General features: G+C 46.3%; 1 protein-coding gene across 1 annotated transcript in view; it reads left to right on the forward strand.

Moving 5' to 3' along the window:
- KCNH4 (potassium voltage-gated channel subfamily H member 4) overlaps positions 1-21,558 on the forward strand; it is a 568,276-nt gene that overhangs the window by 532,558 nt on the left and 14,160 nt on the right. Inside the window, exon 15 of the mRNA XM_082271443.1 lies at positions 17,830-17,906. Within this exon, the coding sequence (XP_082127569.1) occupies positions 17,830-17,906 (77 nt within the window). The remainder of the gene's footprint in view (positions 1-17,829; positions 17,907-21,558) is intronic.

A 21,558-nucleotide genomic window follows, 5' to 3' on the forward strand; every position in this document is an offset into this window, starting at 1 on the left:
TTCCTGCACCTTCACACCTCAGATCACCCCAATTCCTGCACCTTCACACCTCAGATCACCCCAATTCCTGCACCTTCACACCTCAGATCACCCCAATTCCTGCACCTTCACACATCAGATCACCCCAATTCCTGCACCTTCACACCTCAGACCACCCCAATTCCTGCACCTTCACACCGCAGATCACCCCAATTCCTGCACCTTCACACCTCAGATCACCCCAATTCCTGCACCTTCACACCTCAGACCACCCCAATTCCTGCACCTTCACACCTCAGATCACCCCAATTCCTGCACCTTCACACCTCAGATCACCCCAATTCCTGCACCTTCACACCTCAGATCATTCCCAATTCCTGCACCTTCACACCTCAGATCATTCCCAATTCCTGCACCTTCACACCTCAGATCACCCTAATTCCTGCACATTCACACCTCAGATCACCCCAATTCCTGCACCTTCACACCGCAGACCACCCCAATTCCTGCACCTTCACACATCAGATCACCCCAATTCCTGCACTATCACACCTCAGATCACCCCAATTCCTGCACCTTCACACCGCAGACCACCCCAATTCCTGCACCTTCACACATCAGATCACCCCAATTCCTGCACTATCACACCTCAGATCTGTCCCAATTCCTGCACCTTCACACCTCAGATCACCCCAATTCCTGCACTATCACACCTCAGACCACCCCAATTCCTGCACCTTCACACCTCAGATCACCCCAATTCCTGCACCTTCACACCGCAGACCACCCCAATTCCTGCACCTTCACACATCAGATCACCCCAATTTCTGCACTATCACACCTCAGATCAGTCCCAATTCCTGCACCTTCACACCTCAGATCACCCCAATTCCTGCACCTTCACACATCAGATCAGCCCCAATTCCTGCACACCTTCACACCTCAGATCACCCCAATTCCTGCACCTTCACACCTCAGACCACCCCAATTCCTGCACCTTCACACCGCAGATCACCCCAATTCCTGCACCTTCACACCTCAGATCACCCCAATTCCTGCACCTTCACACCTCAGACCACCCTAATTCCTGCACCTTCACACCTCAGATCACCCCAATTCCTGCACCTTCACACCTCAGATCACCCCAATTCCTGCACCTTCACACCTCAGATCACCCCAATTCCTGCACCTTCACACCTCAGACCACCCCAATTCCTGCACCTTCACACCGCAGACCACCCAAATTCCTGCAATATCACACTGCAGATCCCCCCAATTCCTGCACCTTCACACCTCAGATCACCCCAATTCCTGCACCTTCAGAATACACAAAAGGCAACTTTTTTTGTTCTTTCATCTGATTATACCTGAGCTCACCTCTATCCACATATGAAAAAGTGTACCCAGGATTTGATGGCCTCTAAAGCACAATCTGATTACTATGTGCCTTTTTTGTGCTCCATACATAGGGAACCATAGGGCATTCATTTCAATGGGCTGTGACAAAGTAGCTCATACACCTTTGCGTGTTTTGTCACGTTTGGGGATGCCACTTGTGTGTCATTGAACATTGTGTCATTGAACACAGTGTCATCGAACGACACTGCAAGCATGACACGTTTTTTTACACATTTCATAAACATACTCATCCACAAACCACTGCAGTGTGAATGCAGCCTGGAGGAGCGAATTTTCCCAGAACAGGTACCTTCTAAAACAAAGACATTTTTTATGCAGAGTCTTCCATAGCTTCGAGCTACAAACCACTCAGGTGTAAATTAGGCCTGACTGGCCAGTATGTAAATACAGAAGGTCACTACCGCTCCCAGACATTTCCTGTAAGCTCCCTCAATCTATTGTTGAATGTCTGAGCTTTTGGCAACGATAATAGAGAGCGAGATAAAAGCCATTAGCGGCGTTCTTCCTGGTCAGAATCCCCCACCGGTGCCAGCACACCTGTCCTCCTCTCAGAGATGTGACGTCACCGCCATCCTCCTCCCGCCCTCACTCCACCAAGCAGGAAATGTGCGCTGTAGGAAAGCCCCGCCCCCTCCTCTCACCTGGCGCTTTCCCGTAAACGGTGTCTGAAAACCAGTAAACTGCTACTGGAGGAGGAGCTGTGCACATAGGGGATGGAAGTGTCAGGAAAGGAATCACCATTCAACAGCAATAGATCGCCGGATGCAGAGCAGGTGTGTCACCACGCCCATCTCCCCAGCCCTGGCCCTATATAAGACGCTCTTCCGGTGTGCTCAGTGCTGGTTTATCGTCAGCTCCTGTACCCGTGACCTGTCCGTTTACCTGTGTTCCTGTTTTGACCCGGCTTGCTTCTTTGACCTGTCTGCATCTTCTCCCTTGATCGACCTTGGCTTACCTGACCACTCTTTGCTCTGACACCCCTGCTGGATCTCCTGTGTACCGACCTTGGCTTGGATCTCACGGACTCTCTCTTGTCTTGCCCCTTTGCTACCTTCCACTTGGCTCATTACTTCCGGACTGATTAACTGTGTATGACCCTCGGCCTGGCATTAACCTTGTGTCTTTTTCCACTGAGCACCTTTAGATCTCCTGGAAGCGGTCCTGGGTGTCCATACCATACCATCCATCCATCCGGATTTCACCAGCATCCAGTGCTCCTTGGGACGTGTCATCTCCTGTCTCACCTCCAGGGGTGATCCGCACCGAGCTGCAAGGGAAGCCCTCTCAGCACTTCGGCCTCAACCAAGGTACCTGACAGCATAAACCAGCCATGTCAGAGGCCGACAGAGGTGCTTCCCCGCTCGAGGCTTTATGCCAACAGGTTTCAGCCCTAACCCAAGCCGTACAAAGACTGCAAGATGGCTACTTCCAACTGGAAGGTCGGGTAGTAAACCTAGCCGGCTCATCTCTTCCGAATGATCCTAATCAGCCTGCCACTAGCTCTTTACCGGCTCCTTCTCAACCGGATCAAGCTAGCTCCGCCCATTCAGCTTCAGCTCCGCCACCAGAGCCACGGGTGCCCACGCCTGAACGCTTCCGTGGGGAGCGAAGGAAATTTAGGGCTTTCAAAAATGCCTGTTTATTATATTTGGCTCTTCAGCCCAGGACCTTCTCCTCGGAATCCATTAAAGTGGGGTTTATAATCTCCTTATTAGCTGAAGAACCCCAGACTTGGGCACACAACCTCCTTGAACAGAAGAGTCCTACCTTGAACTCAGTAAGCTCCTTTTTTGAGGCCATGGCCCAGCTATATGAAGATCCTCAGCGCACGGTCACAGCAGAGTCTGCTTTACATGCCTTACAGCAGAATAAACGCCCGGCCGAGGACTACACTGTAGACTTCCGTAGATGGGCAGCCGACACGGACTGGAATGAGGCGGCATTGAAATACCAGTACCGTCATGGCCTCTCTGAAGCTCTAAAAGATGAGCTTGCTCGGATAGAGACACCTGCATCCCTGGAAGACTTGATCTCTCTAGCCATCCAAATGGACAGGCGTCTGCGGGAACGACGCTCAGAACGCCTCCAGGGGGCCCGAGCTTCTTGGGTGATGCCTAAGGTCCCGTTTGCCGCCTCTCCTCCCCCTGCACCAGCTATGAATGCCTCTGCGGACGGTGAACCCATGCAGATTGGACTAATTCGTTCCTCCCTAACACCCGAAGAGAGACAACGTCGCCGCCAGGCTAACCTCTGTCTATACTGTGGAGCCTCCGGCCACTTCCTCCGCAACTGCCCCGTGAGGCCCAGTAAGTGCTATTCACGGTCTGTCTTGAACTGTCAGGTCTCTGAGCCATCCCCTGCTCACCTTATCCTTCCTATCTCCTTACAGGTAGCAGAAGAGAAGATCCAGCTCACGGCAATTGTTGACTCCGGAGCTTGCAGTTGTTTTCTGGATTGTACACTAGCAAGGAAACTGGGGGTCCCCCTACAAATTAAGGAGCAACGGCTTCAAGTCTTTCTGGCCGACGGGTCCCTGCCTAGTTCCGGACCTGTGACCAGAGAAACCTATCCGGTACTCACTACCACAAACTCGGGCCATCAAGAGCTCCTCCGCTTTGATGTCTTGTCCTCTCCCTTATTCCCGGTTATCCTAGGCCTTCCATGGCTCCAGGCTCATAACCCACAAATTGACTGGGTGAAGAAGAGGATTTCCTTCTCGTCCAAATATTGCCTGGACCATTGCTTTCCCCCTGGACCCAACGCTCCTGCCACATGTCTGGCCGTTCAGCCAGCCCTAGACCTTCCTGAAGACATTCCCGCAGCCTATCAGGACTTTAGGGATGTATTCGACAAAAAAAAGGCTGATGCTCTACCCCCTCACAGGCCGTACGACTGCCCCATTGAGCTTCTTCCAGGAGCCGAGATCCCTTTTGGAAGAATATTTCCCTTATCTGAGAAGGAATTAGAAACTCTTCGGACTTATGTCAACGAGAACCTGGAAAAGGGGTTCATCCGGCCCTCGTCCTCCCCAGCTGGCGCTGGAATCTTCTTTGTTGAGAAAAAAGATGGCACGTTAAGACCCTGTGTTGATTACCGGGAACTCAACAAAGTTACCATCAAAAATCGTTATCCTCTCCCCTTGATTCCAGAATTGTTCCAGCGCTTCCGGTCTGCCCGGGTCTTTACCAAATTAGACCTCCGAGGAGCGTACAACCTTATTCGCATCCGAGAAGGGGATGAGTGGAAAACGGCGTTTAGAACCCGTTTCGGCCACTTCGAATATCTGGTCATGCCCTTCGGGCTATGTAATGCCCCGGCCACATTTCAACATCTAGTCAATGACATTTTTCGAGAGTTCCTGGACAACTTCTTAATCGTGTACCTAGATGACATCTTGGTCTTCTCCTCCACTCTGGAACTCCACCGGATTCATGTCAAAAAAGTATTAACCACCTTAAGGAAACATGGGCTCTATGTGAAACTGGAAAAATGTGAATTTGAGAGGAAGTCCATCCAGTTCCTAGGGCTTATTATTTCAACTGAGGGTGTCTCTATGGATCCACAAAAAGTAAAAGCCATTTTGGAGTGGCCAGCCCCCACTGATAAGAAGGGAGTTCAGCGATTTGTGGGCTTCGCTAACTTCTACAGAAGATTCATAAAGGGATTCTCAACAATTATCGCACCCATCACCCAACTAACGCGCCAGCAGATTCGCTTCCGCTGGTCACCGGAGGCTCAGTCAGCTTTTGATAAATTAAAAAGCCTGTTTGTGACCGCACCTATTCTTCAACACCCCGACCCGGTCTTACCTTATATTCTCGAAGTGGATGCTTCGGAAGTAGCCACAGGGGCTATTCTGTCCCAGCGACAAGGCCCGAAGACCCTGCTACACCCAGTAGCTTTCTTCTCTCGGAAAATGTCACCCCCAGAGAAGAACTACGATGTGGGGGATCGGGAACTTCTGGCTATTAAATGTGCTCTAGAAGAATGGAGGTACCTGCTTGAAGGCGCGGCACACCCTATCATGATATTCACGGATCACAAGAATCTAGAGTATCTCAGGACTGCTAGACGCCTAAGACCTCGGCAAGCCCGGTGGGCTCTATTCTTTTCACGCTTTAATTTCCATATTACCTACAGACCAGGATCTAAGAATGGAAAGGCAGACGCCCTGTCCCGAATGTTTCCGGATACTCCCAGCACGACGGAGCCCAATACCATCCTATCAGCTCAAAACTTTTTTCTAATTCACACTGACCTACAGTCCACAATTCAGCAAGCCTCTACTCAATGTACTGAACTCGAAGCCGGTTCTCTAAATAAACGGGAAGGATTCCTCTGGCACCAGGGAAAAATTTTTGTTCCTACACAAGTGAGATTGTTGGTCCTTAAAACCTTTCACGACCACAAACTCGCTGGACATTTCGGGGTAAAAAAGACCTACGAACTTATCCAACGCCGCTTCTGGTGGCCTAAGCTACATCAGGACTGCAGAAGCTATGTAAATTCCTGCATCACGTGCCAACGTAACAAAGGGGCTAAAGTCAAATCATGGGGCCTGTTAAGACCATTGCCGATTCCCGAGCAGCCCTGGAAAGGTCTGTCTATGGACTTTATAGTTGAGCTACCACCCTCAGAGGGGTTTTCCACCATCTTGGTAGTCGTGGACCGACTCTCAAAAATGGCTCACTTCTTGCCCATGAGGGGCACTCCCTCCGCCCTGGAAACAGCCAACACATTTATCAAAGAGGTGGTCAGGCTACATGGACTTCCAAATAATATAGTGTCAGACCGAGGTGTTCAATTCACCTCTAGATTTTGGAAGGAGCTCTGCAAGTCCTTGTCGGTTGAAGTGTCCCTGTCATCTGCTTACCATCCACAAAGTAATGGGCAAACAGAGAGAACCAATCAAACCCTGGAACAGTACCTCCGATGTTTTTGCACCAGCTCTCAGGACGACTGGACCTCCCTGCTTCCATGCGCAGAATTTGCCTACAATAATTCCATACACGCCGCAACCAACCAAACCCCGTTTTGGGCTAATTATGGCTTTCATCCTTCTTTTTTGCCTAACTTGGATCAGGAAATAACGGTTCCCGCAGTCCATGATCGGCTAGCAGCCATTAAAACTAATTTCCAGTTGTTACGAGACAATATTCATAAAGCACAACAGGACTATAAGAAATTCTTTGACCTCAAACGGAGGGAGAACCCAGTGTACAAAGTTGGAGATCGAGTTTGGCTCTCTTCAATTAATTTGAAATTATCCTGCCCATCCAAGAAATTGGGGCCAAGATTCATCGGTCCTTTTCAGGTCAAGAGAGTGGTGAATCCTGTGGCCTTTGAATTGGCCTTGCCCGGCTCTTTCAAAATTCATCCAGTATTTCATGCCTCGCTACTTAAGCCAGCGGTACCAAGCCCCTTCCCGGGAAGAGAAGAGGTACCACCTCCTCCAGTTTCAGTAGAAGGGGAGCCTGAATTTGAGGTTGAGAATATCTTGGATTGTCGACAAAGAGGCAACCGTACTCAATACTTGATTAAATGGAAAGGATATCCTCCGGAGGACAATTCATGGGAACCATTGAGTAACATCCATGCCCCTAAACTTTTGAGAGAATTTCACAAAAAATTTCCAGAAAAACATGGTCGTTGGGCATCCAGAGGCTGCCCCTCAGGGGGGGGCACTGTCAGGAAAGGAATCACCATTCAACAGCAATAGATCGCCGGATGCAGAGCAGGTGTGTCACCACGCCCATCTCCCCAGCCCTGGCCCTATATAAGACGCTCTTCCGGTGTGCTCAGTGCTGGTTTATCGTCAGCTCCTGTACCCGTGACCTGTCCGTTTACCTGTGTTCCTGTTTTGACCCGGCTTGCTTCTTTGACCTGTCTGCATCTTCTCCCTTGATCGACCTTGGCTTACCTGACCACTCTTTGCTCTGACACCCCTGCTGGATCTCCTGTGTACCGACCTTGGCTTGGATCTCACGGACTCTCTCTTGTCTTGCCCCTTTGCTACCTTCCACTTGGCTCATTACTTCCGGACTGATTAACTGTGTATGACCCTCGGCCTGGCATTAACCTTGTGTCTTTTTCCACTGAGCACCTTTAGATCTCCTGGAAGCGGTCCTGGGTGTCCATACCATACCATCCATCCATCCGGATTTCACCAGCATCCAGTGCTCCTTGGGACGTGTCATCTCCTGTCTCACCTCCAGGGGTGATCCGCACCGAGCTGCAAGGGAAGCCCTCTCAGCACTTCGGCCTCAACCAAGGTACCTGACAGGAAGGAACCAACCAATCGCTGACACATGGGCGGGGCGGAGGTGAGCAGCGGTAATCACTGTGTGTTACCTTGCAGCATTTGTCAGGGACGTAGCGGACATTGGAGGTATCGCCTTTGGACAGGCGGCCGGCGGTGAAGACACATCCATCCACCCATGGCCGCCACCGGTGTTGTGCCGGCAGGAGAGGCAGAGCTTCGGCACAATTGGTTTCCCCAGAGAAACCAGTTTCCCCTTGCTTTCGGCTGTGATCGGAACTCCGCCCCTCCAGCCCGATGCAATTCAGCCCTCCCAGCTCTGCCTCTCCAGCCGATCAATGCTCCGCCCATTGTCTCTCCGTGGAATCTATTTACAACACGGGCGGCTCTGCATTCAGTTATACAACAGCACATCCACCCTGGCTGCATGTCACAGCCTCTTCCAGCCCCGGCCCACTGGGAAAATGCCCAGTTTGCCCTATGGCCAGTCCGGGCCTGGAACCTATCATTTTCTAGCAAACAAAATTTGTGAGAAACTCCACATAAAAAAACATTCTATTTAGAATATATAGCGATAGATAGACAGATAGATAGATAGATAGATAGATAGATAGATAGATAGATAGATAGATAGATAGATAGATAGATAGATAGATAGATAGATAGATAGAGACCAAGATAAACATATTTGGTTCAGATGGTGTCAAGCATGTGTGGCGGCAACCAGGAGTACAAAGAAAAGGGTGTCTTGCCTACAATCAAGCATGATGATGGGAGTGTCATGGTCTGGGGCTGCATGAGTTCTGCCAGCACTGGCAGCTACATTTCATTAAGGGAATCATGAATGCCAACATGTAGTGTGACATACTGAAGCAGAGCATAATCCCCTCCCTTTGGAGACTAGGCTGCAGGGCCATGTTCGAACATAAGGACCCCAAATATACCTCCAGGATGACCACTGCCTTGCTAAAAAAAAAAAAAAAAAAAGCTGAGGGTAAAGGTGAGGGACTAGTCAAGCATATCTCCAGATCTATTCCCTGTTGCCCTGTTGAGCATTTGTGGGGCATCCTCAAACAGAAGGTGGGGGAGCGCAAGGTCTCTAACATCCACCAGCTCTGTGATGTTGTCATGGAGGAGTGGAAGAGGACTCCAGTGGCAACCTGTGAAGCTCTGGTGAACTCCATGCTAAAGAGGGTTAAGGAAATGCTGGAAAATAATGGAGGCCACACAAAATATTGACACTTTAGGCGCAATTTGGACATATTAACTTAGGGGTGTCAAGGCAGTTGGGATCATAGTGACCAAATAAACCATTGGGTTCTTTTTTTTTGCGGCTGGGTGACAACGCTATATCATGCACCTCATCCCTGCAATAATCTATACAGTACAGCAGGACAATGATGGTGCCATAGAATAGAGAACAAACAATCCTGAATATAAAAATTCACATATTTATTTTTTTAGTTAAAAATAGATTCATTAAAAATTGTTTACACGTGCCAGTTAGATATTTGTAGTTGAATATTGGATAGGTGGTTGTAATATATTGTGTAACCCTGACATGCTTTTCTTATATTGGCTTCTTCAGGGAAGACCGCTATTGGTCATCAGACTATGAATGAAGCAAAAACATATTATGTATGCAACATAATCAGTTATAAATATGACAATATATTATATATCATTACAGTTGTAAATATTAACATCTTTTTATATTTATTCATTTTCACTCTGTCCAAACCTTTCCAAGCTTACCCAGAAAACCACCACTGCAAACTTGATAGACTGTCCACACCTAATGAGGAAGGGGGGCACCGTGTGGCCACAGGAGGCATAAACAGACCAGGCTAGGATAGATAATACATGTGAAATAAGTCAGGGTACATAGCAGGCATATATATATAATATGTCCAACACTTGGCTACTTAGCCTATAAAGTTACCCACATGTGCAAATGACAAAAGATTTAGGACAACTCAAAATTGGAACTTCCGTTTTAAGTGATCCCGACCCCCTGACATGCCACATTTGGCATGTCTTTTTTTTTTGGGGGGGGGGGGGGGAGCGGGTACCTTGTTTTGCCAGGTACCCACTCCCACTTCCAGCTCAGGTGGAAGTTCTCATCTCCCCATCCCTCCCTGCAATCTTCTGGGACACTTCACAGGTCCCAAGAGATTGTCTGGCCAGTCACGACGCTCAGCGTGACTCGCGCATGTGCAGTGTGCCCCCAGCTGGGAAGCTTCAAGCTGTTACAGCTAGGTGCCCACACTAGAGATGCCAGCGCCGTGGGGAGAACCGTGGGACAGGTGAGTGTGTGTTTATTAAAAGTCAGCAGCTACACTTTTTGTAGCTGCTTACTTTTAATAAACACAAAAGCCAGTGGAACTCCGCTTTGAAAGCTCTCCGCTGTGAGGGATAAGTGATAGACAAAACTCAATTGCCTGAAAAATATCTCTTCATATCATTACATAGAAATCAATGTATCTCAAAAAATCAAATAAAGTGGAATAAAGCAGACAGCCAATGATCATAATACATCAGAGTGCTTCCAATCAGTTATTTCAGAGAGATATAATTGGAATATATCTGTTTTACTTCAGTAGGTGAGATATGTGTTATACCACTCAAATTGATTGTTGTGATGTTGCATGTATGCATATTCCATTATATCACTTGTAAGCTTGGAAAGGTTTGGACAGAGTGAATATAAAAAAAAAAATACAAAAAGATGGTAATATCTACAACTATAATGATATATATTATGTTGTCATATTTATAACTGATTATTTTGCATATATGTTTTTGCTTCATTCATAGTCTGTTGACCAATAGTGGTCTCCATATCCCCTGAAGAAGCCAATATCGGTGAAACATGTCGGGATTACACAATATTTTACAACCACCTGTCCAATCTACAACTGCGAATATCTAGCTGGCATGTGTAAACAATTTTTAATTAACCACTTGCCTACAGTGCACTTTCACCCCCATCCTGCCCAGGCCAATTTTCAGCTTTCAGCGCTCTCACACTTTGAATGACAATTGCGCGGTCATGATACACTGTACCTATATGATATATATGTACAAATAGAGATTTCTTTTGGTGGTATTTTATCACTGCTGGTTTTTTGTTTCTTACAAAAAAAAAAGAAAAAAGACAGAAAATTTTGAAAAAAAAAAAAAAGTTTTTCTTATTTTCTGTGAGTAAATTTTGAAGAAAAATACATTTTTCTCCTTCACTGATGTGCGCTGATGAGGCGGCACTGATGGGCAATCATAGGCTGTACTGATGGGCACTGATGAGGTGGCACTTATGGGCACTGATGAGGTGGAACTTATAGGCACTGATGAGGTGGCACTGATGAGGAGGTACTAATATGCCGCACTGATGAGCACTGATAGGTGGCACTGATAGGTGGCACTGATGAGCACTGATAGGTGGCACTGATGAGCACTGATAGGTGGCACTGATGGGCAGACTTGTATAAAGTACTCGAAATTTCTACTTGAGTAAAAGTACAAGTGCTCGTTCAAAAAGTGACTTGAGTAGAAGTGGAAGTGCTCGCAGAAAAAGTTACTTAAGTAGAAGTACTAAAGTATTCAACATTTTTTTTACTTAAGTATTGCAAGTAGTTTTTTCAAAAAATTTGCTACTTAAGTACTAAAAGTAAAAAGTACCAGTAGTTTTGAAAAAAAAATTCTACTCAAGTACTGAAAGTAGAAGTACAAGTACTGTGTTATGTAGTTATTAAAGAAAGAAGTCAAATGTTTGAACATCATATTGTTTTTTATTATTTCAAATGATTTATTCAAATGATTAACCTGTGTTTGTTAGTAGTTTCTTGATGCACTTTAAGCGCTGTAGCACCATTTATTTGTTTGTTTCATATTTTCTTTTTATTGGAAAGATTTGGTATAGCAGCTTTTATTATACACAGCCTTTATTTTCGTATGCGCTGATTTACAAATGACATTATACACATTTTTTTGAGCTTTATGCAACCTGCCATCTACTGTTCTGGCAGTGGTAATTTTTTTAAAAGTAACGAGTAACTATGCAGCACAAAAAAAAATATCGGAGTAGAAGTATTGAAATCATCGAAAAAATGTAGTGAAGTAAAAGTGGAAGTAGGAGAAAAAAATTCTACTCTAGGAAAGTACAGATACCGCATTTCGGTACTTAAGTACAGTACTTAAGTAGTTCTACTTCGTTACTATACATCTCTGCTGATGGGCACTGAGAGGTGGCACTGACAGGCAGGACTGATGGACACTGACGGGTGGCACTGATGAGCACTGATGGGCAGCACCATCAGTGCCCACACTCAGTGCCCATAGTGCTGCCAGTCAGTGCCCACCAGTGCCTAGATGAGCAGGCACTGATGGGCACTGACTGGCAGCACTATGGGCACTGATGGCGGGTACTGATGGCGGGCACTGTGGGCACTGATGGTGGGCAGTTATGGCACTTTATTTCTCTCTTGTGTAATCAGGGCACTGGGGATCAGTGCCCTCATTACATTTCCCTGTGTCCCCTATGAGGAGGAGCCGCTGATCGGCTCTCCTCGCCTCACAACACTGACAGTGTGAGCCGAGGAGAGCCGAATAACGGCACTTCCTCATTTACATGTGACCGGCTGTGATTGGACACAGCCGATCACATGGGTAAAGAGTCATGTCATTAACTCTTTACCGAGATCGGGATCGCGCCGTGTCCTAGCAAAATGGCGCGGTCATGATCGCCGCTCCAAGCGCCCCCGGGGGCGTGCGAGAGAGGCTGTTCTGGTGCGCCGTCATATGACGGTGTCCCAGGATAATAGCTACACCGCTCTGCCATTATTTGACGGCGGGCAGGTAGTAAGTGGTTAATCTATTTTTAACCATGTACTAAGTAAAATATGTGAATTTTGTTTGTTCTCTATTCTATGGCACCACTATAATCCCATCATTGACCTGGTGTTCTGTATAAGTGGTTATTTGAGTTACTGTTTCCTTTCTATCATCTCTGCCCATTTTCCTCTAACCTCTGACATCAACAAGGCATTTTCGTTTATACAACTTTCGATTATACAACTGCTGATGACTGGATATTTTCTCTTTTTCGGACCATTCTTTGTTAATCCTAGAGATGGTTGTGTGTGAAAATCCCAGTAGATCAGCAGTTTTTAAAATACTCAGACCAACGAGTCTGGCACCAACAACCATGCTATGTTATGTCACCTAAATCCCCTTTCTTCGACAATCTGATGCTCCGTTTGAACTTCAGCAAGTCAACTTCACCACATCCAGATGCCTAAATGCATGTAGTTGCTGCCATGAGATTGGCTGATTAGTAATTTGTGTTACCAAACAATTGAACAGGTGTAGCTAATAAAGTGGCCAGTGAGTGTATATGACGGCTGTTTTAACCTGCCAAAGATTTGAATTTTAGTCCATGCAGAGATTTACACAGCTCAGCTACATTAACATAGCACAGCCAGCCTTACAGCATTTTTAGTTTTATGTAGAGGGTGGGGTGAGTGCTCAAATGACAATAAAAAAAAAATGAAAAAGGCTCTAATCTTTACTGATCTGCTCTATACAAAATGAAATAAAAGTTTCAGCTGTTGCTGGTCTAGCCACATATTCTTTTAAGTCCTGCCTCCTAAAGATTAAGTCAGGGATCTCCAAACAAGGACCTGTGGGCAAAGTGTGTCCTGTTGCACAATTTTATTTGGCCCACAGCTAGGGTCAGTGGCCTTTCAGGGTCACAGCCACACTAAGTATATGAGGTAAAGGTTGACTCTTATGAGGGTTCTGGTATTGAGAGGCTCTGATGGGAACCTTGATGTAAGGCATATTTGCCAACAGTCCCGAAATGCCCAGGACGGTCCTGAAAATCGGTAAACAGATGTACCTCTCAGAGCTTGTCCCGGGCAGAATCCCGAAAAGGAAGCTCTGTCATGAGCAACTTGCCGGTTTACTATGGCAACACAGTTGCGGCGCCGGTTACACAGAGAGATTTCTACCACCTCCGCCTCCAGGTGGTGCCTGCCTGTTTGCAGATTGGGCAGTACTAGTGAGGGGGCATGGTCACCTGAGAGGTAGGGGAGGCTGCAGCTGAGCTACACAACAATGGTGTATTTTTTTATTTTTTTTATTGGGTAGGTGGTCTCTATCTCATGGGGACTCATAGCTGTAATGGGGGCCTATGTTTTATTTTGGAAGGCCTGTATCTCATGGGGATGTCTAATGGCTGTGATGGTGAAGTTTTTTTTTTAACTTCTTTTTTTTCGGGGGGGGGGGGGCAGGGAGGAGGGGAAACCACGGTGGGTGTTCTGTCTCATTGGGACTAAGGTTTGTTATAGGGGCCTTTTTGTTTTATTTTTTTTGGGGGGGTGGCAGTTTGGGGGGGGGGGTGTTTGGTCTGTATCTCATGGGGAAGACTGTGATGATGGAGTCTCCTCATTTTTTTTGGGGGGGGGGATCGTGGTTTGGGTGGTCTGCATCGCATGGGGTTTGCTGAGTTGACACTATGAAAGTCATCTTGAACTCTATTTAATCACACCCCTTTAATCCACACCCAGTATTTAGTGTAATTTAAACCACTTTTTAGCACATTTTTATATCTCTTCCTTCTTGTGTGAATGCCCCACCCCTAATTATAGTATTGCTCCCCCTACAGTGGCTTTCTGGACACACACAAAAAAAGGTGTCTCTGAAAACCTTTTTGAAATGTTGGCAGCTATGGGAGGACTCTAATAGGGACTCTAATGTAAGGGGGCCTCTGATGTAAGAATGAGTCTGATACAAGTGCATACATACAGGGGTTGATATTGCGACTCCACCCTATGCTGTGAGGCTCCCTGTACACCTGTATAGGAGGGGCAGCTGGGGTGGCATATAGAGGCCTTTAGAAGCCTTTCAGTGAGTTGCAGGGGGAGATTGAGGGCATTGGTTCCTCTTCATGCTGCCCCACCTATGCACGCTGTTAGGTTGCTGGTGGTAACCTGATGGCAGAGGAAGGCCCGATGTTCGCTAGAGGGCGGAGCTTGGACGGGAACCCCCAAGATAAGTGACACAGGCTAACCTGAGGTGCGGAATGTAAGTATCCACCAGTTTTCGCCAGAGCCTCTGGTGGTGAGGATGGACTTCGCTGCGTGTGAATACCAGGTTGCGGTCCTCAGGGTCGCCCTACCAAGGGTGAACCTATCAAGGTCCGGAGGCAGATTAAACAGACAAGGAAGATCCAAGAGAATGGTCAAACAAGCCGGGGTCAGGACAGGCAGCAGACAAGCGGAGTCAGGGACAAGCCAAAAGGTCAACAGGAAATCAGCAGGAAACAGGTCACAGGTTCAGGAACAACGGCAAGAGCTGTAGACAAGACAGCAAAGACACAGAGCTGCTGAGGAGTTTAAATAAGGCAGCCTGTTGCCAATTACTGCAATTAAGCCTACACTGGGTTAACCCTTTGGATGGCAGACTCATGACAGCACATCAATGTGCTCAGGGAGCGTTCCTAACACACGCCCTGCTGTCCCGAGCTTCTGTGTAATCTCCCAGCTTTCCTTATCCCCTGCAGCGCTGCCAGGTTCCCTCCTCCCCTCTCAAACCGGCTGCTGTGGAGGATCTGTCAGGATGGATAGCGGGGAAAGAAGCCGCTAAATGTGTCATTAACCAGCCCCTTCCTTGTCTTAATGAATAGAGTCTGTGATACATACCGATCACTGACTCTATCCATTCATAACTGAGGCATAGTAAACTTTGCTTCAGTTTGTGAATGAATTGGAAGCTCTGTACAGAGCTATTCCTGTCTATTTATTCTGTACATCTGAGACTGCAGAGATGGAGATTGAGGGCTGTGTCCTCAATCTAATTTCTCTGTCTCGAAGGTAAAACATAAGAGGTCTGTTTAGACCCCTTATATTTTACCAAAGCCCCCCAACGGGGCTCCTAAAAAACTGTGAAAAATAATAAAAAAAATGAAATTGTAAAATAAATAAACAAATAAAATCAAACGGTAACAAATACTAACACCAGTGGTGGAACTACCAGGGTCACAAAGAATACTTGCTACTGGGCCCTGACATTCCACCACTGTGGGGGGAGGGCCTAGCTTGGGGTCAGGGGGGCCCTTTATGGTTTTTTGCACCGGGGCCCAAAAGATTCTAGTTATGCCTCTGGTCTGATGTAAGGGTGGACTCTTGTGAGGGCAACTTTGATGGAGGCTCTGTTGTAAAAAGGGACTCTAATAGGCTCAAGTTTTTTTTAGAATTACTTAGCTTAGTTTTACTGAAGTTCTTTCTTTGTAGTGTTGAATCATATCATGTGGATTACAAAAAAAGCTCCAAGTAAGGGCTCTTTCACACGGTCCGCCTCCGTAGGCGGATCTGTGCTGCTCAGCGAGGATCGATCCGCCGATCCCCGCTGAGCCGGCGGATGACAGCTCCGTCTCCGCTTGCAGTGCGGAGAGGGAGGTGTCTCAGCCCCCGCTGCTCTCTATGGGGGATCGGATGAGAGCGGACCGCCTGTCCGCTCTCATCCGATCCGATCCCCAGGACGGATGGAAAATAGGGTTTCCATCCGTCTGGATTTCACGGACAGGATCGGATACGGATGGCAGCGGGTGTCAGCGGAGGTGTCTCCGCTGACATCCGCTGCCCCATAGAGCTGCATGGAGGATCCGATCAAATCCGACTAAAAAACTGACAGGCGGATCTGATCGGACCGCCCGTGTGAAAGGGCCCAAAGACTTCTTCATTCGTTTATAAAACTGATTTTTTTTTTTTTTTTTCGGCCTGTGAATATTTGTAAACTATTCGATATGGCCCTCATACTGAAATGTTTGGAGACCTCTGCTCCTGTGCACTTCCAAACCCCTACTCTTTATATATTGGAGAAGAGAAGAGGGGGTAGTATCTTTAGTCCAAATCAAGAGAGCAAACCAGGGTGACAATGCAAATCCACCATAAATATAGTACAGTGTGAGCGTTGTTACCCTGGCGACAGGAAGTGTGTTACTGGCAGGATCACCAGGGGAAAATAAAATGAATAAACCCCTTATAGAGTAAACCCACTTTTGTTGAGAAAACAAATCACTCCTCTGGGTGCAATGGACATTGCAAGGATTTTAGCAAACTTTAAGCTGTTTCTGTTCTTAAGGATGCATTTGCAGTGTTCTAATGAGGATAGTTGCAGTATATGCATCCCTTTAGAAGTAATTAACGCTTGGAGAGTATCTCACCACAACTAAAATTCCTATTGCAGAGGATGCTTAAATTTTGACTTGTATCATAGCACAGACTTCTGGGAAAATCAGTGAGTCCATCACATAAGCAGGAAATTACATTTTTGAGGGCTTTCCATACGCCAACAATGCACAGACCGCCTCCTGGTTGCCATATGGCGTAGAATTTTATAGAAAATTACAACAGATTGCAGATTAAAAAGGAAAGCTAATTTCATACCAATCATCCACCCGTCTTCTATTCATATGGCACTTTTCCACTGCAAGTACCGGCTAGTACCGGCTCGGCTCTACTCGGCCCTGCTTGGCCCAGTTTGCTTTTCCACTGCGGTACCACATGGTATAGTGTCGGAACGGTTCGGTACGGTACGGTATAGGTTTGCTTTTCCACTAAAGTAGTACTAAAGTTAAGTGGGTGGGATAACAACGGGGTGGGTGTGATTCTCTGACCAATCAGTGGCTAGTAGTGACTGCATGCAAAGGATTGTGGGATATGGTACCAGTTTGGTACCTGTTGGAACCACAATCGAGTAGGTACTGTTTTTTCAGAGCCGTACCGTACCGTACCGTTCGGTTCCATGCAGTGGAAAAGCAAGCCTATACCGTACCGTACCGAACCGTTCCGACCCTATACCATGCGGTACCGCAGTGGAAAAGCACAAAAGCGTGCCGAGCCGGTACGGTTCTATGCAGTGGAAAAGCGCCAATAGATCGCTTTCCATTGATTGTATCAACTGTTTCTGACAGTTGATTGTGTGTGGGAACATAAGAAAACATTTCCCAGCATCCAACTCTGCGTCCAGATTTTCTGATTGGTAGATGTTTTACAGTAAAATAATATAACACTTATTCATTATAAATGGTATTGCTCAGTATCTTCTGGTGTTATTTTATCCAACACATGTAAATACATGTTCTAATATTTTTTCTTCTCCCTTTGAATCAGGTATAAGCCTAGTTAACCCAATCTTAGCAGCGGAAGCTGAGGAGATCAAGCAGAATATATGCAGGCTAAATCAGGAGGTAAGAAATGAACAACACTCAATGTATTACTGCTATTCACAACTACACAACTAAATGCGATTGACCAGTTGCAGCAACAACAAGATTTAAAACTAAACTCTGGACACAGAAATAAATATATATCCCCAATAGACACAAAAGACAAAAAAATCACTTTCTGAGCATCAAATGTGTTTACAAACCTAGGTATTACCTTACAAAAGTAGCAGTGGCATTATCACTGTTCTACACATAGCCTGTGCAGAGGGCAGAGCTGTAGGAGGGACCCAGCAGGTCCAACCATTATAAGCTGTTTGCAGCAAATTGGAGGAGGGGGGGCGGAGACAAGACCAGTCACCCAGGGCCGGGACAAGGGGTACGGCTGCCCTGGGCGCAATGGTTTATTGCAGGGATAAGGGCGCCTTGACTCTAACCCTAAGGGAAGGGGGGGCAGCTTGGCATCTGATTAATGCTTTCCTTTCACAGCCTGTCAGTTTAGGTGGATGGCCATGTCTTGGTAGGTTTACAGTTGTACCATAGTCTTTCCATTTTCAGATAATGGATTGAACAGTGCTCCGTGAGATGTTCAAAGCTTGGTATATCTTTTTATAACCTAAACCTGCTTTAAACTTCTCCACAACTTTATCCCTGATCTGTCTGGCATGTTTCTTGCCCTTCATGATGCTGTTTGTTCACTAAGGTTTTCTAACAAACCTCTAAGGCCCCTTTTACACATGAAGACCGTTCAGATCCTCCTGTCAGTTTTTCAGGTGGATCTGAATGGATGCCCCATGCATCTCTATGGGGCAGCGGATGTCCACTGACATCCGATCCGATCCTGTCTGTCAAATCCGGACGGATGGAAACCCTATTTTCCATCCATCTGGCGGATCAGATTGGATCAGATGAGAACAGACAGGCAGTCCGTTCTCATCTGATTCCCCCATAGAGGACAGCGGGGATCAGACACAACCGTCTCCGCACAGATAGCGGAGACGGAGCTGTCATCCGCCTGCTCAGCGGGGATCGGCGGATCGATCCCCCGCTAAGCAGAATGGCTCCGTCAACGGAACGGAGCCATGTGAAAGGGGCCTAAGGGCTTTAGAGAACAGCTGTATTTATACTGATATACTGATTTATACTGATTTATACTGAGATTAAATTACACAGGTGAACTCTATTTACTAATTAGGTGGCTTTTTAAGGCAATTGGTTCCACTAGATTTTAGTTAGGGATATCAGAGTAAAGGGGGCTGAATACAAATGCATGCCACACTTTTCAGATATATAATTGTAAAACATTTTGAAAAGCATTTATCATTTTCCTTCCACTTTACAATTATGTTCCACTTTGTGTTGGTCTATCGCATAAAATCCCAATATAATACATGATAAAGGTACTACAGATAGATACCCACCATATCCACTTAAGCCCCGGAGGATTTGGCTGCTCAAAGACCAGGGCCTATTTTGCGATTCGGCACTGCGTGACTTTAACGGACAATTGCGCGGTCGTGTGATGCTGTACCCAAATTAAATTGACGTCCTTTTTTTCCCCCACAAACAGAGCTTTCTTTTGGTGCTATTTGATCACCTGTGCCATTTTTTACTTTTTGCGCTATAAACAAAAAAAGAGCGAAAATTTAGAAAAAAATAACAATATTTTTCACATTTTTTTATATGAAATTCCCCCCCAAAAAATGTAAAAATCAAAATTTTTTAACATTTTAGGCCAATTTGTTTTCTGCTACGTATTTTTGGTAAAAAAAAATCGCAATAAGCATAATTTGATTGGTTTGCGCAAAAGTTATTGCGTTTACAAACTAAGGGATAGATTTATGTCATTTTTATTGTTTTTTTTTTTTTAACGAGTAATGGCGGCGATCTGCGATTTTTTTTGCGGCACTGCGACATTGAGGCGGATAGATTGGACCCCTGACTGACATTTTTAACACTTTTGGGGGTACCAGTGACATTACTACAGTAATCAGTGCTATACATATGTACTGTTACTGTAAAAATGACACTGGCAGGGAAGGGGTTAATTTTATTAGTGATCAAGGGGTTAAGTGTGTCCCTAGGGGCGTGTTTCTAACTGTAAAGGGGTGTGGCTTTTGATTAACCACAGAGACATACGATCCTACATAGCAGGATGGTATGATCTCTGCAATTACACCAGGGAGAATGACAGGCGGCTTTGTTTACATCAGCCGCCTGCCTTTCTCCCTCTCCACTGGGAGATCGCAAGTGACCGGCGGACATCGGGTCCACCGCTCACATGCGAGGGGGATGCAGGGGAACGAGCAGGGGCAGGAGCGCGCCTCCGGCAGCGCGCGCTCGCCCCCTGCAGGCTCCTGGGCAAGCGACGTAGTATTACGTCACTTTGCCCAAGAGGGGCTGACTGCTGCAGTAAATATACTGTGGGCGGTCGGCAAGTGGATATTCCCCTATGCAAGACTGCTATCTATACCCCTGACCATGAAGAAATAATACATGACACCAGGCTGGAGGAATTGGGGTTGGCCATTTATTAACAACTGAACAAAATAAACATTTCTTAAATATACAGGTTGCCGGTCTTGGGAGGCACCGAAAACAAATTAGAATTGTGTACCAGCGTTAATCCTTAAGGGTCCCCAGCCACGCAACACCGGCTCGGGGACAAACTCACATTCACCACCGATATCTAAATTGGTACCACTTTCCCGTTAATCCACCATTAAGGCTACATTCACACCTGAGCGTAGCGTTTTTCGCGCGTTTTTTACCGCGATTTTTGCGGCGTTTTTTACCGCGATTTTTACCGCGATTTTTGTGCAGGCGTTTTTAGATTGAATAGAGATCAATGGAAAACGCCTGTAATCTGCCCAAAAAGAAGCTCATGTACTTTTTTGAGCGTTGGGCGTTTTGTATACAGCGTCAAAACGCTCAGATGTGAACAGGGGCCATTGAAATGAATAGGATTTGTCTTGTTGGGCGTTTTGAGAGCTGATCCTAGAGCAGAAAAACGCCCCAAAAACGCCCCAAAACGCCTAGATGTGAACGGAGCCTAACTGGTATCCACTAGAGGGCTCCATACCTTAGATGGGTCACCTTCTGAATCTTAACGCCTCCAACAACCCCAACCGCCAAAAACATCCATTGTTTTTTGTTTGTTTTTTTTCAAATAATAACAAAATCACAAACAAAAAACACCAAGGGAGGGAGGGCGGGTATTCTTTCTCCTTCAATCTTCCTGCGATCTGCCGCACTTTTAATCAGCTTCCTAATAACTTGGGACACACACCCACCTCTCCTACTTGCTGGCCAATCTAAAGCCCTGACCTCTGAATGATCCCAGCTAATTAACCCATGCAAATAAGTCTGTACTGTACACCTAATCATGAGGCCCTGCACTTATTTATTTTTTTTTGTTTGCTGCCGGCCTGTCTTTTATGTTTTTGGTTGTAACATGCCAAAATGTGAAAAACGTCAAGGGGTATGAAAACTTTTGAGGCACTGTAACATATGGGATAAAACGTGGAATGCTTTATTCAATTGCATTTAAAAACCATAAAATCCATGGCAGAACTAGTTCTATTATCTCAGTCTGGTGCAGTGGTTATGTAGGAACTGATCTGATGCACAGACTTTTGAGATGCAAGCAGAAAATGTATGCAGGAGGCTCAGTGAT

This window comes from Pelophylax lessonae (genome assembly GCF_965119305.1).
Source record: "Pelophylax lessonae genome assembly, chromosome: 11".
NCBI lineage: Eukaryota > Metazoa > Chordata > Amphibia > Anura > Ranidae > Pelophylax > Pelophylax lessonae.